The 19,601-nt window shown below is 41.6% G+C and overlaps 1 protein-coding gene across 5 annotated transcripts in view; it reads left to right on the top strand.

Annotated features, from left to right (window-relative positions):
* Window positions 1-17,662, top strand: part of slc26a6 (solute carrier family 26 member 6) — a 160,088-nt gene extending 142,426 nt beyond the window's left edge. For all 5 annotated transcript variants that reach the window (XM_043707737.1, XM_043707735.1, XM_043707733.1 and 2 more), the window contains 5 exons: window positions 848-1,090; window positions 5,391-5,445; window positions 6,391-6,530; window positions 7,778-7,837; window positions 16,146-17,662. In XM_043707737.1, coding sequence (XP_043563672.1) covers window positions 848-1,090; window positions 5,391-5,445; window positions 6,391-6,530; window positions 7,778-7,837; window positions 16,146-16,166 — 519 coding nt within the window. In that variant the 3' untranslated portion in view covers window positions 16,167-17,662. The remainder of the gene's footprint in view (window positions 1-847; window positions 1,091-5,390; window positions 5,446-6,390; window positions 6,531-7,777; window positions 7,838-16,145) is intronic.
* The last annotated feature ends 1,939 nt before the right edge of the window (window positions 17,663-19,601 follow it).

Here is a 19,601-nt window from a genome sequence, read left to right as displayed (position 1 = left end):
CGACTCCCCTCCCCCAAGTCCCTCCTCCCTACCTTTTATCTTAGCCTGCTGGACAAACTTTCCTCATTCCTGAAGAAGGGCTTATGCCCGAAACGTCGATTCTCCTGTTCCCTGGATGCTGCCTGACCTGCTGCGCTTTTCCAGCAACACATTTTCAGCTCTGATCTCCAACATCTGCAGACCTCACTTTCTCCACACTATAGAGTGGACTGTTGATGTTAATAATATGAAACTATGGTTTGAGGATTCATCCAGCAACTTTTTTTTAACAAAGTTCTGAAAAACTTTTCATTCTTTTACATTCATTCCTGGGATGAGGGTGTTGCTGACTAGGCGAGCACTTATTGCCTGTCCCTAATTGCCCAGAGGGCAGTTAAGAGTCAACCACACTACTGTGGGTTTGAAGTCACATATAGGCCAAATCAGGTAAGAATAGCATTTTTCTCTCCTAAGTGACATTAGTGAACCAGATGGAGTTTTCCGACATTCAACAATGAATTCATGGTCACTGTTAGACTCTTAATTCCCAGACTTTTATTGAATGCACATTTGACATGGTGTGATTTGAACCCAGGTCTCCAGAATTTTATCTGGGTGTCTGGATTACCAAGTCAACGATAATACTACAAGGCCACCACTTCCCACTGAGGCACAAGTTAAATACAGGGGAAAATGAGTCTGTGGTTTACCAATATATAGACACTGGAAATGGTTGGGGTGGAAAAGCAGACATTTCTTCACTCCTTCCTATCACGTTATGTTATTATGACTGTGGAATATTGAATATACTATTAGATGTTGCACATTATAACAATATTTTAAACACAAAATATCAACCTCTCTCCAGCAACAGAAAATCTTTGAATCAGGAACTGATGGCCCAGCCACCATCACTGAGAATATTGGTAACGACAACTCTATCAGCTTAGAAATAAATTCGGACTTTGACTCGCCATCTAAAGTCAGCAAAAAGCCGGAGGAGCTCAGCCTGGAGTCTCTTGGTCTTCAAAAACCCGATGTTCATTCCCTCATACTTGACTTTAGTCCTGTCAACTTTGTGGATAGCGTCTGCATCAAGATTTTGAGAAATGTAAGACAGGCCTCAAACTTCATTCTATTTTGACTCTAATTGTGAACTTTATACTCAACAAAATAAGAGACGCCTAAACAAGAAATGTTAATTTTCACTTTTGACACCAGATTGCTGCACCAAGCAATCATGTCAAGTGCAGCAAGGTGAATATAAACTGCATGTTCGAAGCAGAGAAGCTAACTTTACAGCTCCCTTTATCTCACCTCAATACAGTGCTTCCACCCTTTCACATAATAGCATGTCTTGCACATGATTAATTTTCTGTTCAATCCATATTTAACAGTGTCAAACTTGAGGCCAGTAATGGCATTATAAAACAGAACCCATTAGAAATTGGATTCAGACGGCACAAACACAATTTACTTATGGTTCTTAGAGCTATCTAGAGTTAAAACCTCAATCCCTAAGGTGAAAGACCATAATTCTAATCCACAGCGCTGTCCATAGTACATCAGAATTTAAACCATGTTGAAAGTTTTTACCTAGCAAAGCTGTGACACACTGACACACTGACAAACTGCGCTGTGGAGTAGTAAACCGACTGGCACACTGCTCATCTTGATCACAAGTCAAGCAAAAAGTACTGAGAGGTGCATTTCCAGATACAGACTGGTAAATCCAACATGGGGAAAGATTAGACATTTATGCTGTTGGTCCTGATTCAAGTTACTGTATTGATCTATACTGTGGGCAATCATTCATGGAGCTTTGTCAGACCTCTTGATGGACAATCTTGCGGTTTCTTGGTGAACCACATGAATGATCGATGAGAGCTCTAACCGTTCACATCCAGCATGTCGTCTCCAACATCTCAGGGTAATAATCAGTGAACAATAGGGCAAGGCATCACAGCAGCAGCAGCAAGTTTTTGGTATTGTTACAACTTCTGGCTTTTTAAAACACATTAAAATAGAATAAATAAAGAAATTACTATACCTTTAAGAGAAATTAAAGTTGGAACAAGTTGCAGTATAAAATCTGTTCTCACGTTTTTTTTATTTCTTAGATTTTGAAAAGTACCAGCTTTGCAAAATAATTTGCCGCTCAGGTAGAATTGCACAGCTCCTTGGGAGACCAAAGTGCTTAGATGGCATAATGTGGGTTCATGTCATGCTTGCCTAGACGATGAGGTTAGAGTCAAAAACACTACAGGTGCTGGAATCCAAAGTAGACCAGCAGGAGATTGCAAGAACACAGCAAGCCAGGCAGCATCAGGAGGTGGAGAAGTCTGACGTTTCCCATATAACTCTTTTTCAGGAATAGATTAGAGTGGTGCTGGGAAAGCACAGCAGGTCAGGCAGCATCCGAGGAACAGGAAAATCGATGTTTCGGGCAAAAGCCTTTCATTCCATCACCCACATCTGTCTGTTTCAGGAATGATGATTTCTGCCTGGGGCTGAGGTTTAATTTTAGAATACTCTAAGGAAGTGAACTGTGTTTGTGCCATCTGAATCCAATTTCTACTGGGTTCCATTTTATAATACCATTACTGGCCTCAAGTTTGACACTACTAAAGATGAATTGAATAGAAAATCAATCATGTGCAGGACATTCTATTACGCAACAGGGTGGACGCACTGCGTTGAGGTGAGATAAAGGGAACTATCCTGTAAAGTTAGCTTCTCTGCTTAGAACATGCAGTCTATATTCACCTTGCTACACTTAACAGGATTGCTTGGTGCAGAAATCTGCCTGGTTTGTTAGACAGTGAGGTACCAATCTCCCCGGTCCTGGTACAGGAATTAAACTGAGGCTCCATAGAGAGTGAAACCACGAAAGAGTATGAAAATAACTTTTAAAAAGACTTGCCAGAAAAAATAATCTCTACCAAAATATTTTTGAAAAACATGCTTGACTTCTGGAGGGAATTTCTAAGTGGGCCAAGTCATAGACATTGAACTTTTTTTTTGTATCATTTAGGATCAAGTGTTTCCAAATGTTAAAGCAAAAATGTTGATAAAGCCAAGTTTCCCCTTTTGAAAGCGTGGTTTCTACCTCATATAAACATCTTTTGCCCCGTGGAAATAATCAAAGCAATTTCAGGGGATGAAAGGTAATGTCATCACCTCCTGCCCTCTCATTAGGGATGATTGGTGGGAAGTTGAACTCGATGCCTCAGGTAAGGAGTAAGGCTGAGAAGGCAGGACCTTTGTGGTAACCTCAACCAGTGTGGGACTTGAACCCACACTGTTGTCGTCAGTCTGCACTGCAAATCAGCCATTCAGCCAACTGTGCTAACTGACTCTTTAGTTTCAGAAAATAGTACAGAAGAAAAGAAACTCATTGTGCCCATCAAATTTGCACTGGAATTTTCAAAGAGCAATCGAGTTGGCCCCACATTGAGTTTCTTACTCTTATCTCTGCAAACATTTTCTTTTTTTTTAAGAATGTGTTTGATCCCCTTTAGAATGATACTATTGAATCTGTTTCTGGCACTTCATCACACCGAGTGTTCCAGATCCTAACCATTCATTGTGTAAAATAATTTTACTTCATGCCACCCTTGCTTCCTTTGACAGCTACCCTAAATCTATGCTCACTAGCTAGCGATCCTTCAGCTTTCAAAACAGTTTCTCTTCATCTCCTCCATCTAAAATCTTCAATATATTAAACACCTCAATCAAATCTCTTAGTCATCTCTGCTCCAAAGAGATCCATGCCAGCTTCATCGCTCTAATTCCTCATTCATGGAACTATTCCATGAGATTTCTTCTGTCATCTTTCCTACGTATATCTTTCCTAAACTGTGAGTACAGAATTGAGCAATAATCCTGTTGGAGCCAAAATATAACATAATACAACAAGCTGGAAGCACTCAACAATGCAGTTCTCACTATTTGGTTTGATCATGGAATTTGCATGAATGATGATTGACCTAGTCAGCTCACAAGGCTTTACTTCACTTCTTATTGAAGCGATCAAGTTTTATTTGGAAACTGCCTAGGTCATATGGATTCTGGATTGCCTGGATTCTTAGTTCAAAGCAAATTATTAAAGATAATCAGCCAGACCAGAAGATGACCTATATCTTTGCCAGTAGCACTGCCACATTTAATCTGGTTTTTCTCACTTGTTAGTGGCCTGATAAGTTTGGCCCATAGAATCCTCTACCATAGTTCCACCCGTACCAATCAAGGTATATAGCATTCACTAAGTACTAGCCCTGCCCCTTCCCCCCCTCATTATAATCATCAGCTCAAGACACGGTTTGAACCCACACCCTGGCACTCCTTTCAGTTATATGCTGAATATGCTCTTTGCTGCACCTGTTTGCCTGTCCCATTCTGATCGCACAGTTGAAATCTTTCACCAAAGTGAAATGTTTGGTGTCTATCCAGAAAAAAAAATTAAATGTGTTTATGGTTCAGTTGATAAAAGAAACCCCTGTGCAAATACTCTAGCAAATGTTCGTGAGGTGATTCAGCACTGTGTACTTATGACACATTCCTAATTCTATTTTAAAGCTTGACTGTTTGGTTTGGTTGCTATTCTTGATGAGTATCTCATGATACAGTAAGACCACATTTATTTAACGTGCCCATACAACCCATGTTGAATACCTGCATTCTTTGCATTTTCTGTGTCTCCATCTTTCGCTGCTTTCTTTTAGTAAGACAAAACTACTTTTATCATGTCCTTCTTGGATAGTAGTCACGTAGGTTGTTGTAACAATCCTCTCTCCAGAAGACTTCACTGTATATATGTGGATGCAGAAGGATGTAACTCCCTGCTCCAGAGGACTGTGCAGTCTTCATCATTGAGTATGTCAAAACAGATTGATAGATTTCTACATATTAAAAACACCAAGGGATACAGGGGTAAGGGTGTTTGAAGTAAATCAGTGTGATCTCATTGAACGGGGGAGCAGGTGCAAAGGGCTGATGGCTGACCGTTGCTCATCTTTTTAATGTTCCTTTATGCCTGCCCAACATTTCCCATACTTGGGTCATTTCGAACACAATGCCACATTTTCAGTCGGGCCCACAGAACCTAGTCTGTGTTTGGTCTTCCCAATGTAGGGAAGAAAGCACAGTGAGCAGCAAATACAGTGTAAAATTGATAGAAGTGTGGGTAATTTGCTACTTTACTTAGAGGAATGGTTTGGATGTTGAGGACGGGGTGGGGTGGTTGAAGGGAAAGTGTGCAGTTCTTGTGTTTGCATTAGGCTGAATTAGTGTTTGATATTAGTTTAGCACAACTTCCTGACCTTCAATCTTTATACTACCGTATAAAAGCCTCCATGCTTTAGTGAGCACATCATTAACTGGCCTTGCAACTCGATGCTTTTATATTCCAGATTTTCCGGGATTATAAAGAGATTGAGGTTGACGTTTACTTATCAGGTTGTCACTGTAAGTAGAATGCACCTGACAAATTTTGCCTTTCATTCAACCCACACTTTTCTTTTTATAACACTGGTTGAAGGCTTGCTGACTTAGCTCGTAAGTAGGAGGCTGAATATGGAAATAAGACATGGGATCATTTTAACCTAATCTGCCAATAGTAAACTGATTATGTCAGGTGGAAAATCATTATACAACTTTCCAATAAACTTCATTGATTTCAATGAGATGAAAATCAAGCTATCAATAAAACAAGCATTGCATCCAATTTAATCTGTTTCCTGATGGAACAGTCATCTAAATAATATAACTGTCCAATAATCTCCTAGGTTCAATTGGTTGTAGTTTTATAGATCTCAGCCTGTCAGCACTCAAAGGGAACCTCAATTATTCTGCTCTGTGATTCCAGATTCATGGTACTGTGTTGACCCAAACTAACGTCTGCAGCAGTCTAACAAGCCATTCAGTTGAAGTAGAATCATAGTACCACTACAGTGTAAAAGCAGGCCATTTGACCCATCAAGTCCACACCAACCCTCTGAAGAGCATCCCACACAGACCCACTCTATCCCTGTAACCCTGCATCTCCCATGGCTAATCCACCTAGCCTGCACATCCTTAGACACTATGGGAAAATTAGCATGGCCAATCCACCTAACCTGCATATCTTTGGATTGTGGGAGGAAACCGGAGCACCTAGAGGAAACCCACGCAGACACGGGGAGATTGTACAAACTCCACACAGACAGTCACCTGAAGGTGGAATCAAACACAAGTCCTTGGAACTGTGAGGCAGCACTGACCGTCATACCACCCACTTCTAAGGAAGTAGGAATGCCCAACAAATGCTAACCTTACCAGTATCACCCACATCACATGAGATATTTAATAATATATGTATATAGAATAATTCCAGATCACCTGTTGATCCTAACTGAATTTCATTTCTTTCAGGGGCTATTATTCAGCAGTTTGAACAAGGAGGATTCTTTGGGAAAAACATCAGCAAATCCCAGATCTTTACTACTGTACACGATGCTGTTCTATTCTGTATGATGAAAAATAACCCATCGACTGATCAGGCATTTTACATGGTCAGTCACTTTTATTTTTAAATTTTTTATTGTTATATGACTCTACATTTTTATTTACCAGGGTATAACTAGGTTGATGCTAGACACTCTGGAGTACAATGAACAAATTTCGGGGAAGGTGTGTGATTACTGAGAATAATTCTTTTCTTATACCTTTCTGCACCTCTCACAATAGAATACTGGACAGATTTCCAATATGCGATATAGTGCAGATTCACCCTTAGCGAGACTTCTGGTTTAGGAATACACATGGTCATAAAACTATGTGGTGGCAGAGACAGAGTAATATTGTCCAGAAAAATGTTCATTAACAGCCGGAACTGCTGAAATGTCATCCCAGTAGGATAGAGATTATGCATCGGGGGATTAGCAAACATAAATAAACCACGTAGAATGTAACGTTAGTGAGAAGCAAAGGGACCCCACAGTGCAGCGTGCAGTTAACATCAGTCGAGATGCTGAAATGTAAATTGTGGTAATTGTGGCATGATCTGCTTGATTATTATCTATATGATTGCTCATATGCTCCTCCTTCTTCTTACTGGCTTCCATGAAGTAATGGGTTGGGCACAGAATTCAAGTAGAACATATCATGGCGTGGTCAATAAGAAAAGGCTATATAAATTAAGAAAGGAAAATTCTTTCAGACTGATAAGTACTGATGTGATTCAATTTCCAACTATTGCAATGGCTCGATCTTATCCCAAGATAAGGGGGGGGGGGGTAGCGGAGAGATGTTGAAATCCCACAAATACTCAGCACACAAAACATGTGTGGGCCAGGTTTCACTTTAGTTGAAATGTTGTGAACACACTACCTTATGTTGATTTCTCAGTTACTTTTCATTGTAAGGTGGAGGAGGTTATGGTTGAGAAGTCCCCTATCAACTTAGTACCAAAGATACAAGACAAATTTGACACGCGTGTAGCCCGAACATAATTATTGTACTTCTGAAGCTGCTCATTGCAACACATGATAGCATGACGTGGGGAAATGATAATCTTTATGTTCTTTCTGTTTGTTTTCTCTTTGTTTTCTATTTCTTTCACCATCATGTACTTCCTGAGGGCCACACACCAGGGATTTGGCAGACTCCCGGGAGCAGGTTTCCCATCTTCTCTCTTTGGCCATGGAACAGATTGAAAAAAGGAACATGTTTTGGAAAGTGTGCTAGATTTAGCTGTAAAAGGGTAAAGTGTTCCCAATGTTCATGATTTTGTTGTAACCTTCTGACCTTTTCTCTATAGAATGGAACCCTTGCACTGTCTCCTTCACAGGATGACGAACAAGAGTCCACCCTTGCCCACGTAAGAAGCTTTTTTTTTCAAAAAAATCTGATGTTTAAAATGTTGTTTAAAGTTAATGAATCTGAATTATCGCTGGAGAGCACGGGGAAAATAATTCTGCTTCACCAGATTCTTGGCGAGCATTGCAAAACTTGTCATGTGGATCATAAACACGAAAAACTTGTTTCAACATAATGGCCTGGATTTTATAGTTCAGTGCTACCAGCATACGTTGTGAGTCGGGAGTCAGAAAGTGTCACACTCCCTGCTCAGAATAGGTACAAAATGGTACACACCCCAGGATGTGGAACCTCCTGATCCCTGGGCCAATCAGTCCCAAAAAAGGATGAACTGACAAGAAATCTTACTGAATCCACCTCTCTGTTGGTCAACAGGGAGCAGAGAGGTCCCCAGTAGCATAAGAGAAACCTGTAAATTGGTTTTTCTCTGTAATCTGGGGAGGCGTTAACTCTCCGGCCTACATATGCTGTCTCTGTCAGCATCAAGGTTAGACTCAACCTTCTCTTGGGAAATAAGGCAGGGAAACTGACTATGTTAGTGGGAGAGCACTTTGGGACCAGTAACCATAATTCTATTAATTTTAAAATGGTTATGGAAAAGGATAGGCTGGTCCACAAGTGGAAGTTCTAAATTGGGGTTGGCCAATTTTGATAGTATTCGACACAAACTTTCAAACGTTGATTGGGGGAAGTTGTTGACAGATAAAGACACATCTGGCAAATGGGAGGCTTTCAAAAGCAAGGTAACAAGAATTGAGGGACAGCATGTTCCTGTTAGTATGAAGGGCAAGGCTGGTAGGAGTAAGGAATGCTGGACAACTAGAAATATTAAGGCTCTAGTCAAGAGAAAGAAGTAGGTATATGTCAGGTATAGACAGAGGGGATCAAGTGAATCCCTTCAGGAGTGCAGGAGGTATAGAAGTACACTTACGAAGGAAATCAGAAGGGCAAAGAGGGAACATGGGATAGCTTTGGCAATTGAGGTTAAGGAGAATCCAAAGAGATCCAATGGGGCCATCTCTGTGTGGAACCACAGGAGATGACTGAAATCCTAAATGAATATTTCAGTATTAACTGTGGAGAAAGATATGGAAGATATAGAATGCCGGGAAATTGACAGTGACATCTTGAAAAATGTCCATATTACAGAGGTGGAAGTGCTGGATATCTTGAAACACATAAAAGTGGATAAATCCCCAGGACCTGGTCAAGTGCACTCTAGAACTCTGTGGGAAGCTAGGGAAGTGATTGCTGGACCCCTCGCTGAGATATTTGTATCACTGATAGTCACAGGTGAGGTGCCAGAAGACTGGAGATTAGCTAACATGGTGCCACTATTTAAGAAAGGTGGTAAGGACAAGCCAGGGAACTATAGACCAGTGAGCTTGACATCGGTGGTGGGCAAGTTGTTGGAGGAAATCCTAAGGGACAGGATGTACATGTATTTGGAAAAGCAAGGACTGATTAGGGATAGTCAACATGGCTTTGTGCGTGGGAAATCATGTCATACAAACTTGATTGAGTATTTTTAAGTATCACCAACGGGATTGATGAGGGCAGAGCAGTAGACATGATCTATTTGGACTTCAGTAAGGCATTCGACAAGGTTCCCCATGGGAGACTGTTTAGCAAGGTTAGATCTCATGCAATACAGGGAGAAATAGCCATTTGGATACAGAACTGATTCAAAGGTAGAAGACAGAGGGTGGTTTTTCAGACTGGAGACCTGTGACCAGTGCCACAAGGATCAGGGATGGGTCCACTATTTTTCGTCATTTATATAAATGATTTGGATGCGAGCATAAGAGGTATAGTTAGTAAATTTTCAGATGACACCAAACTTGGAGATGTAGTGGACAGCAAGGAAGGTTACCTCAGATTACAACAGGATCTTGATCAGATGGGCCAATGGGCTGAGGAGTGGCAGATGGAGTTTAATTTAGATAAATGTGAGGTGCTGCATTTTGGGAAAGCAAATCTTAGTAGAACTTCTACACTTAATGATAAGGTCCTAGGGTGTTTTGCTGGACAAAGAGACTGTGGAGTGCAGGTTCCTAGCTCCTTGAAAGTGGCATCACAGGTAGATAGGATAGTGAAGGCGGCGTTTGGTATGCTTTCCTTTATTGGTCAGAGTATTGAGTACAGGAGTTGGGAGGTCATGTTGCAGCTGTACTGGACATTGGTTAGATCACTTTTGGAATATTGTGTGCAATTCTGGTCTCCTTCCTTTCAGAAGGATGTTGCGAAACCTGAAAGGGTCCAGAAAAGATTTACAAGGATGTTGCCAGGGTTGGAGGATTTGAGCTATAGGGAGAGATTGAATAGGTTGGGGCAGTTTTCCCTGGACCATTGGAGGCTGAGGGGTGACCTTATAGAGGTTTACAAAATTATGAGGGGCATGGATAGGATAAATAGTCAAAATCTCTTCCCTGGGTTCGGGGAGTCCAGAACTAGAGGGCATAGGTTTAGAGTGAGAGGGGAAAGATATGAAAGAGACCTACGGGGCATCTTTTTCACATAGAGGGTGGTACATGTATGGAATGAGCTGCCAGAGGAAGTAGTGGAGGCTGGTACAATTGCAACATTTAAAAGGCATTTGGATGAGTATATGAATAGGAAGGGTTTAGAGGGATATGAACCGGCTGCTGGCAGATGGGACTAGATTGGGTCTGAATATCTGGTTGGCATGGACGGGTTGGACCAAAGGGTCTGTTTCCATGCTGTACATTTCTCGGACTTTAAGTGTATCCCAGTGGGATGCTAGAGAAGAAATTATGGGGTCCCTAACAAGGATAGGTGCATCATCAACAACCCTGAGGAAGTTGCCAGGAAGACTTGGAGGGTTGCTAATGTTGTACTATTATTTAAGAAAGACTGTAAGGAAAAGCCAGAGAACTACACACCAGTGAGCCTGACATCAATGGTGGGTAAGTAGTTGGAAAGGTTTCTGAGACACAGGATCTACATGCATTTTGAAAGACAAGTATTGATTAGGGTTGGTCAGCATGACTCTGTGCGTGGGAAATCATATCTCACAAACTTGTCTAAGTTTTTTGAAGAGGTGTCCGAGACAATTGATGAAGGTAGAGTTGTAGATATTGCCTACATGGACTTTAGCAAGGCCTTCAACAACGTTCCACATAGTAGACTGGTTAGTAAGGTTAGATCACACAGGATCCAGAGAGAACGAGCCGATTTGATACAAAATCGGCTTGACAGTGGGAAACAGGTGATCGTGCTAGAGGTTTGTTGTTCAGTCTGGAGGCCCATGATCAGTGGAGTGCTGCAAGAATCATTGTTGGGTCCACGACTGTTCATCATTTATATCAATGATTTGGATGAGAATATAGGAGGCAAGATTAGTAAGTTTGCAGATGACATCAGAATTGGTGGGAAGGCCTTGGGGAGTGTTGTTGAAACAGAAAGACCTATCGGTGCAGGTACATAGTTGCTTGAAAATGGCATCACAGGTAGAGTGGTAAAGAAGGCATTTGGCATGCTTGCCTTCATTAGTCAGCGCATCGAGTATAGTAGTTGGCACATCATGTTACAGCTGTACAAAATATTGCTGAGGTCACTTTTGGAGTACAGTATACAATTATGGTCACCCTTATAGAAAGGATGCTATCAAACAGGAAAGGATGCAAAAAAGATTTCCCAAGGGATGTTATCAAGACTGGAGGCTTGAGTTATAAGGAGAGGCTGCATAGGCTGGGACTTTTTTCCCTGGTGCTGAAGAGGCTGAGGGGTGATCTGATAGAGGTTTAGAAAATCATGAGGGGTATAGATAAGGCACCATCTCAAAGTCTTAAGGGAACTGTTCCCAGTGGATGCTATAAAATTACCCATCAGTCCAGGGCTCCTGGCGCAGTAAGTCAAGGGCTGCTTCCCATAGCAGTCTGAGGAGTTGGCTATAGTCAAGCATCTGGTTCTTGCTCAGGAAGTCCATGCATCTGCAGTTGAGGAGTGGGTCACAATCACTCCTGTAGCTCCATAGCAGCCAGTCTGGGCTAGCACTAATATAGGCCGGGCTACATACAAGTATCAGTCAGGGGGCTGGGAACTTCTCCTAGCTGATATGAAAAGAAGGTATTGATGTTCTGAAACTGTTAACCTCATTGTTGAGTCCTGAAGGAGAGAAGGTAACTAAGCTGTCGCCTATTCCACAATCATGTTATGAAATAGGTCGCTTTCATACAGACAACCATTTTCAACTACTCAAAGCCCCCTTATCACCTATCAGCTTTGCTTTTTCTCTAGCTTACTATCAACAATACCTTTGTCTGTCTGCCCTGTCTTCTCTCTCACTCTCTCTCTCTGGGCTCAGTCTCCACTCCTTTTTCCCCACCCAACCCTCATTATCAATATAAATGTTATCTTTTCCAAGCTGCATTCAATTGTGCAGAAGAGTCACTGCACTCAAAATGTTAACTTGTTTTCTCTCCACAGGTGCTGCCAGACCTACAGAGTTTCTCCAGCAACTTCTGTTTATTCCCTCCAAATGCATCTGTTCCTAAGAGTCGCATTCCTTTTATTTTCCCATTCTATGATTTTAGCCTATTCTATGTTCTGCTATAAATCTAACATTTGGAAAAGAATGAACATAATTGATACTGTATATTTCTGAATTAAGTTGTTACTGTTTGGCGTATGCAATACTGACCCCTACTGGGAACTTTGATAGTAACCTTGATTCATTCTGTCTTGCTGATATCAGAATACATGTTCATGTAAATGATACACATTCAAAGTCGTCCTTAAAAGGACTTTGGGGTGAAATAAAAGCTGCTGAAGCCATCATTTGTCAACTACAGATTTCACGCCTGAGAAGCTCCCAATTAAGTTCCTCCCTCTGCAAATGCCAGCTCATTTAAAATGCTGCCACCTGTACCTTCTCCTGCAGGGAAGTCCCATTCAACTATGACACTTGTCCTCACTGACATCCAGTTTCCTTATTCCACAATTGAATGCCTTGAAAAACTTTGTTTTTGATGTGGGAATGTTGATGAGATAGACTTGGTTAGGGAGCTGAAGGTGAAGGAACCCCTAGGGGGCAGTGACCATAATATGACCAAATTCACCCTGCAGTTTGAGAGGGAGAAGCTGGAATCAGAATGTAATGGTATTACAATTGAGTAAAGGTAACTACAAAGATGTGAGGGAGGAGCTGGCCAGAGTTGATTAAAAGGGAAGCCGAACAGGGAAGGCGGTGGAGTAGCAATGACAAGAGTTTCTGGGGTTATTCATGAGGCACAACAGAAATTCATCAAAAGGAAGAAGAAATGTACTAAAGGGAGGATGAGGCAACTGTGGTTGACAAGGGAAGTCAGAGACAGCATAAAAGCGAAAGAAAAAGTGTACAATGTGGTGAAGTTTAGTGGGAAGCCAGAGGATTAGAAACCCTTTAAAACCAACAGATTATAATTTAAAAAGCAATAAAGGGAGAGAAGATGAATTATGAGAATTGGCTAGCTCGTAATATGAAAGAAGATTGCAAGAGTTTTATTATAAATCTAAAAGAAGGCCCCAAAGGAGCCTTCTACATCCATCAAAGTTTCACCTGCACTTCCACACATGTCATTTATTGTATCCGTTGCTCACAATGTGGATTCCTCTACATTGGTGAGACTGGACACCTTCTCGAAGAGCACTTCAGAGAACATCTCTAGGAAACCGGCACCAATCAACCCCACCGCCCCATGGCTGAACATTTCAACTCCCCCTCCCACTCTGCCAAGAACATGCAGGTCCTGGGCCTCCTCCACTGCCACTCCCTCACCACCTGATGGCTGGAGGAAAAATGCCACATCTTCCACCTCAGGACCCTTCAACCCCATGGCATCAATGTGGACTTCACCAGTTTGATCATTTCCCCTCCCCCAACCTTACCGCAGTTCCAACCTTCCAGCTCAGCACTGTCCTCATGACCTGTCCTACCTGTCAATCTTCCTTCCCACCTATCCACTCCACTCTTCTCTCTGACCTATCAGCTTCATCCCCACCTCCATCCGGCATTGCACTCTCAGCTACCTTCTCCCCAGCCTCACCCCCCTCCCATTTATCTCTCCATCCCCGAGGCTCCCAGCCTCATTCCTGATAAAGGGCTTTTGCCCGAAACATTGATTTTCAGGCTCCTCAGATGCTGCCTGACCTGCTGTGCTTTTCCAGCACCACTCTAATCTTGACTCTTATGGATAGATCACCCAGACCAGATGCAGTACACACTAGAGTTCTGAAGGAGATAGCTGAGGAGATTGCAGAGGCATTGATCGTAATCTTTCAGCGAGGGTCCTAGAGAACTGGAGAATGGCTAATGTAACAACTCTGTTTAAGGGAGCCAGAAGACAGGAAACTATAGGCCAGTTACCCTGACCTTAGTCATCAATAAAATTTTACAATCCACTATTAAAGTTGACATTGTGGAGTACTCGGAAGTGAATGGTAAAGTAGGGCAGAGTTAGTATAGCTTCATCAAGGGGACGGAATACAGATCTGTTCGAATTCTTTGAGGTGGTAATGAATACGTTAAACAAAGAAGTCAGTGTAAGTAATCTATGTGGATTTCCAGAAGACTTGTGACAAGGTGCCACACAGGAGACTGTTAAATCAGACAGACCATGGCATTAGGAACAACGTAATGTCATGGATAGAGGATTGGCTGATAGGCAGAAGGCATAGAATAAGGATAAAGTGGTCTTTTTCAGAATGACAGCCAATGACTAGTGGAATTCCACAAGGGTCAGTGTTGGGACCACAACTTTGAAAATCACACAACACTAAGTTACAGTCCAATAGGTTTATTTGGAAACACTAGCTTTCAGAGCACTGCTCCTTCATCAGGTGGTTGTGGAGTATAAGATCGTAAAACACGGAATTTACAGCAAAAGTTTACAGTGTGATGCAACTGAAATTATATAATAAAATAGACCTGGATTGTTTAAGTTTTTCAATATATAATTTCAGTTGCATCACACTGTAAACTTTTGCTATAAATTCTGTGCTTTACAATCTTATACTCCACAACCACCTGATGAAGGACCAGTGCTCCAAAAGCTCGTGCTTCCAAATAAACCTGTTGGACTATAACCTAATGTTGTGTGATTTTTAACTTTGTACACCCCAGTCCAACACCTGCACCCCCAAATATGGGGACCACGACTACTCATGGCATCCATTAACAATCCGGATGAAGGGCACCGTTGCTACGTTTTCAGATGGCACAAAGATAGGTGGAGGGACAACTAATGTTGAGAAGTGGGGAAGCTGCAGAATATCTTGGACATGCTAGGTGAGTGGGCAAAGAAGTGGAATACAATGTGGGAAAGTGTGAGGTAATGCACTTTGGTAGAAAAAAACAGAGGTATAGACTATTTTCTAAATGAGAAAAGGCTTCATAAATCTGAAGCACAGAGGGACTTGGGAGTCCTAATTCAGGATTCTTTCAAGGTTAACATGCAGGTCCTGTTGGTGGTTAGGAAGTCAAATTGCAATGTTAGCATTCATTTCAAAAGGGCTAGAATACAAGAGCAGTGATGTACTGCTGAGGCTGTATGAGGCTCTGGTCAGACCTCTTTCTTTCAATTCATTCACAGGATGAGGCATGGTTTGCTGACCAGCATTTGTTGCCCACCCCATTTGGAATATTGAAAGCAGTTTTGGGCCCCATATCTAAGGGAGTATTTGCTGGCATTGGAAGAGGTCCAGAGGAGATTTACAAGAATGATCTCAGGAATGAAGAGTTTATCCTATGAGGAGCGGTCGAGAGCCCTCTGTCTGCACTTGATTCAGCTTAGAATGATGAGAGCAGGGGGATCTGATTGAATCTTACAGAATACTGAGAAGCCTGGATAGAGTGGACATGGAGAAGATCTTTCCACTGGTAGGAGACACTAGGACCCAAAAGGCACAGCCTCAGAGTGAAGGGTCAACCATTTATAACTGAGATGAGGAGAATGTCTTCAGCCAAAGGGGCGCTTAATCTGTGGAACTCAACACCACAAAAACCTGTGAAGACTAATTCATTGAGTGTATGCAAGACAGAGATAGATAGGGTCTCTCATGGTGAGGGCATCAAGGGTTACAGGGAGAAGGCATGAGAATGAGATTGAGAAACAATTCAGCCATGATCGAGTGTCAGAACAGACTTGATGAACCGAATGGCCTAATTCAGCTGCTATCTCATATGGTCTTGTAATGTAATCATTATTATTGTGATAGTTGATGCAGATTAGAATTCAGATTTAGATATTAAAAGCAAAAAAATGGAAGTTAAAAATATCAAAGCTATTTTCTTTGTTTCACCTTTTTAGGCAATGAGCACACCGTTTTAATCCAAGAAGATCGGTGCTGCAATTGAAAACATGAAACGTAAAACCTGAAGAAAACAGAGTAATAGAAAGAAATCTCCAAAGGGCATATTTTAACTTGTCCTGTGTCCTGCAATGAAGGAAAATGGAGTAAGCTATGAAAAATCTGTCTCAGTGTAAATATTGACAAATTCCATACTGGGTGTAAAGCTACAAACCAGGGACATTTCAAACATTTCACATCTGGGACTTCAGCAGTCAACACCAAAAGGGTAACAGTCTTCTCTCTCTGTTTGTCTTTCATTCTTCTATCCATCACTTTGCTACCTTTCCCTCTTAACCTTTTTATCTATTTTGATTTGAATAGGCACTACAGACCCAGCCTGAAATTGTTTTTGCCTTCTAGCTTTGATTTTTTTTTTGTCAGTCAGTACTTGTCTTAGACTAGTGCCCCCTCCTCATTCATATTGTTGCCATTAATAGATCTATTCATGTGGGTGACATATGGAACCAGTAATAGTCAAGGAAGGTCATCCTACCTGATGTGTTATCAATATTATAATAAATAACTGAAGCCCGTTGTCTAAGAAGTAAAGCATCTTCCAGGAGAAGCTGTTTATTCTTTGAGATTATGCTTCCAAAGCTTCCTTAGAGAAAAGAAGGGAAAATCTAGCCTTTGATGAACCTGAGGCATTGGCGTTGGATCTGGGCTGGACCCACAAGCCCTTTCATAAAGTGAGTAAACAGAGGAACTGTGACTATGATTAGACTTCTGAGAAAGGCAGCATCACATTAAGCAAGAATTAAACAAAACAGTCAATATAATAGTCAAAAAGCTGAAAGCTGCAGATAACACCATGAATTGTTCACTTTAGACAATGTGTTGTATTTTGTTTTGGGTTACAGGAAATTAATCTGCCCACTAACAACCCGTTAATACTTTTAGTCAATGCCAAAGGAAAATAAAAGGCATTTGACTGTGTTACTGACTCTAGTATTAGAAGGCCATTTATACCAAACCTCTATAAACTACAGATTTTTTTAAAAGACTACACTGGAAACCCTTGGAGCCATAATATTTCTTTCTATTTTGCATAACCTTGAAGATAGCACTTAGTACTTGCATTTATGTGAGAGTTTTTCCAGTTTTTAAAAGTATGCTATGAAAATGTACATTTCAGATTTAGTTAACCTCTTCATTGTCTTAAATTACACCTACTTATTTGATAAGTTAAATTAAAAATGTACATTCTCCATTTTGTATTAAATGTTCAGTTTGATAATGGTACATGTTTGATTAGTTTTTCTTTAACCTAATGAAAATCTAAAAGAGAGCGATGTACAAAACTTGAGAACCATGCCTAACTGATACATATATTTTAAAGTAATGCTTTTACCATTTTACTGTGATATATTTTTGATTTTCATGTAAACTTGCTGCTACAATCAAATGATACCTAATAGAGTTCAAGTTTTGCTATCGGAATTTCCTTTTGACAATTAAACCATTTTAAAAATGACTTAATTGCGTGTTGAATTCATATTAATTTACACAAACATAGTTTGTTGTTATGCATCAAGTACCCATAAGATCACAAAGTTTTGGGCTGACAAAATTCCAGGTAATGACCATCTCCAACAAGAGAAGATCTAACCCTCTCCTCTTGACATTCAATGGCATTAGAATCACTGAAACTCTGACTATCAATATTCTAGAAATGATCCATAGAGGCTCATCCGAAAGAACTAGATCTTTCTGGACAAGACCTTCAGCGAGGTTATTACACAAATCGTACCAGAAGAGAGCAGAAGAGAGCAGGCGATGAGTAAGGCAGAGGGGAGACAGGTGCAAGAGACCCCGGGGGAAGTACCTGTCAGGAACAAGTTGAATCTTTTGGAAATAGTAGAGACAAATGACACTGCCAGTCTGCGAGGCGGCCAGGTCTGTCAATCAAACGTTGGCGTGGAGACAGAGCGGAAGAGTCGGACATCGTACAGAGCCGTGGTAATAGGGGACTCCATAGTGAGAGGACCTGACCGGGGTTTTTGTGGCAGCAGGCGGGACTTAAGGATGGTGTGTTGCCTTCCTGGTGCCAGGGCTAAAGGCATCACAGACAGAGTGCAGGAAATCCTCAAGGATGAAGGTGAAGAGCCAGAGGTGGTGGTACATGTCGGCACAAATGATGTCGGGAAGAAGAGGAGGAACATACTACAGCGGGACTTCAGAGAACTAGGAAGAAGGCTGAAAAGCAGGACGTCCAGGGTGGTTATCTCCAGTTTGCTTCCAGTTCCTCGGGCTGGTGAGGCCAGAAACAGGGAGATAATGGACTTGAACGTGTGGCTGGGGAACTGGTGCAGGAAGCAAGGATTTAAATTCTTGGATCACTGGGGTATGTTTTGTGGTAAGCATAAATTCTACAAGACAGACGGTCTGCACCTTAATAGGTGAGGGACCAGCATTCTGGCAGGCAGGTTTGCTACTGCAACACAGCTACGTTTAAACTCAGTAGCGGGGGGGAGGGGACAAACTGGATGTTTAAGAAGGAAATTGGAGGGAAAGTGAGAACAAGGAAAGTCAAGAAAGACAACTATATCAATGAGGCAGAAAACTCAGAAAGAGATCATGCTGTAAGGTTGAGTGAAAAAGGAGTTGATGGGAAGGGTGAGGGCAGTAACAAATTAAAAATACTATACATGAATGCACGAAGCATTAGAAATAAGATGGATGAGCTTGAGCCTCTTTTGGAAATTGACAGATATGATATTGTGGGGATAACTGAGATGTGGCTTCAAGTGCACAGGGCCTGGGAAATGAATATTCAAGGCTACACGTGCTATCGTAAGGACAGACTGATGGGCAGAGGGCGTGGGGTGGCCATGTTGGTAAGGGATGATATTCAGTCCCTTGCACAGGGGGACCTAGACAAGGGGATTTAGAGTCAGTGTGGATAGAGCTGAGAAATACTAAGGGTAAAAAGACCCTCTTGGGAATTATCTACAGGCCCCCAAACAGTAGTCTGGATGTCGGATGTAAGTTAAATCAGGAGCTGAAATTGGCCTGTCGCAAAGATGTTACTATAGTTGTTATGGGGGATTTTAACACTCAGGTAGACTGGAAGAATCAGGATTTTATTGGACCTCAAGAAAGAGACTTTGTGGAGTTCCTCAGAGATGGATTCTTAGAACAGCTGGTGCTGGAGCCGACCAGGGAGAAGACAATTCTGGATCTGGTATTGTGCAACGAACCAGAATTGGTCAGGGACCTCGAACTGAAGAAGCCATTGGGAAGTAATGACCATAATACAATAAACTTCAATCTGCAATTTGAGAGGGAGATGGTACAATCGGAAGTGACTGTACTTCTGTTAAATAAAGGGAACTATGGAGCTATGAGGGAGGATCAGGCCAAAGTTCAATGGTGCAATACCTAGCAGGGATGACAGTGGAGGAACAATGGCG

Source organism: Chiloscyllium plagiosum, chromosome 18 (genome assembly GCF_004010195.1).
Source record: "Chiloscyllium plagiosum isolate BGI_BamShark_2017 chromosome 18, ASM401019v2, whole genome shotgun sequence".
Taxonomy (NCBI): Eukaryota; Metazoa; Chordata; class Chondrichthyes; order Orectolobiformes; family Hemiscylliidae; genus Chiloscyllium; species Chiloscyllium plagiosum.
This window is presented reverse-complemented; position numbering and strand designations above follow the sequence as displayed.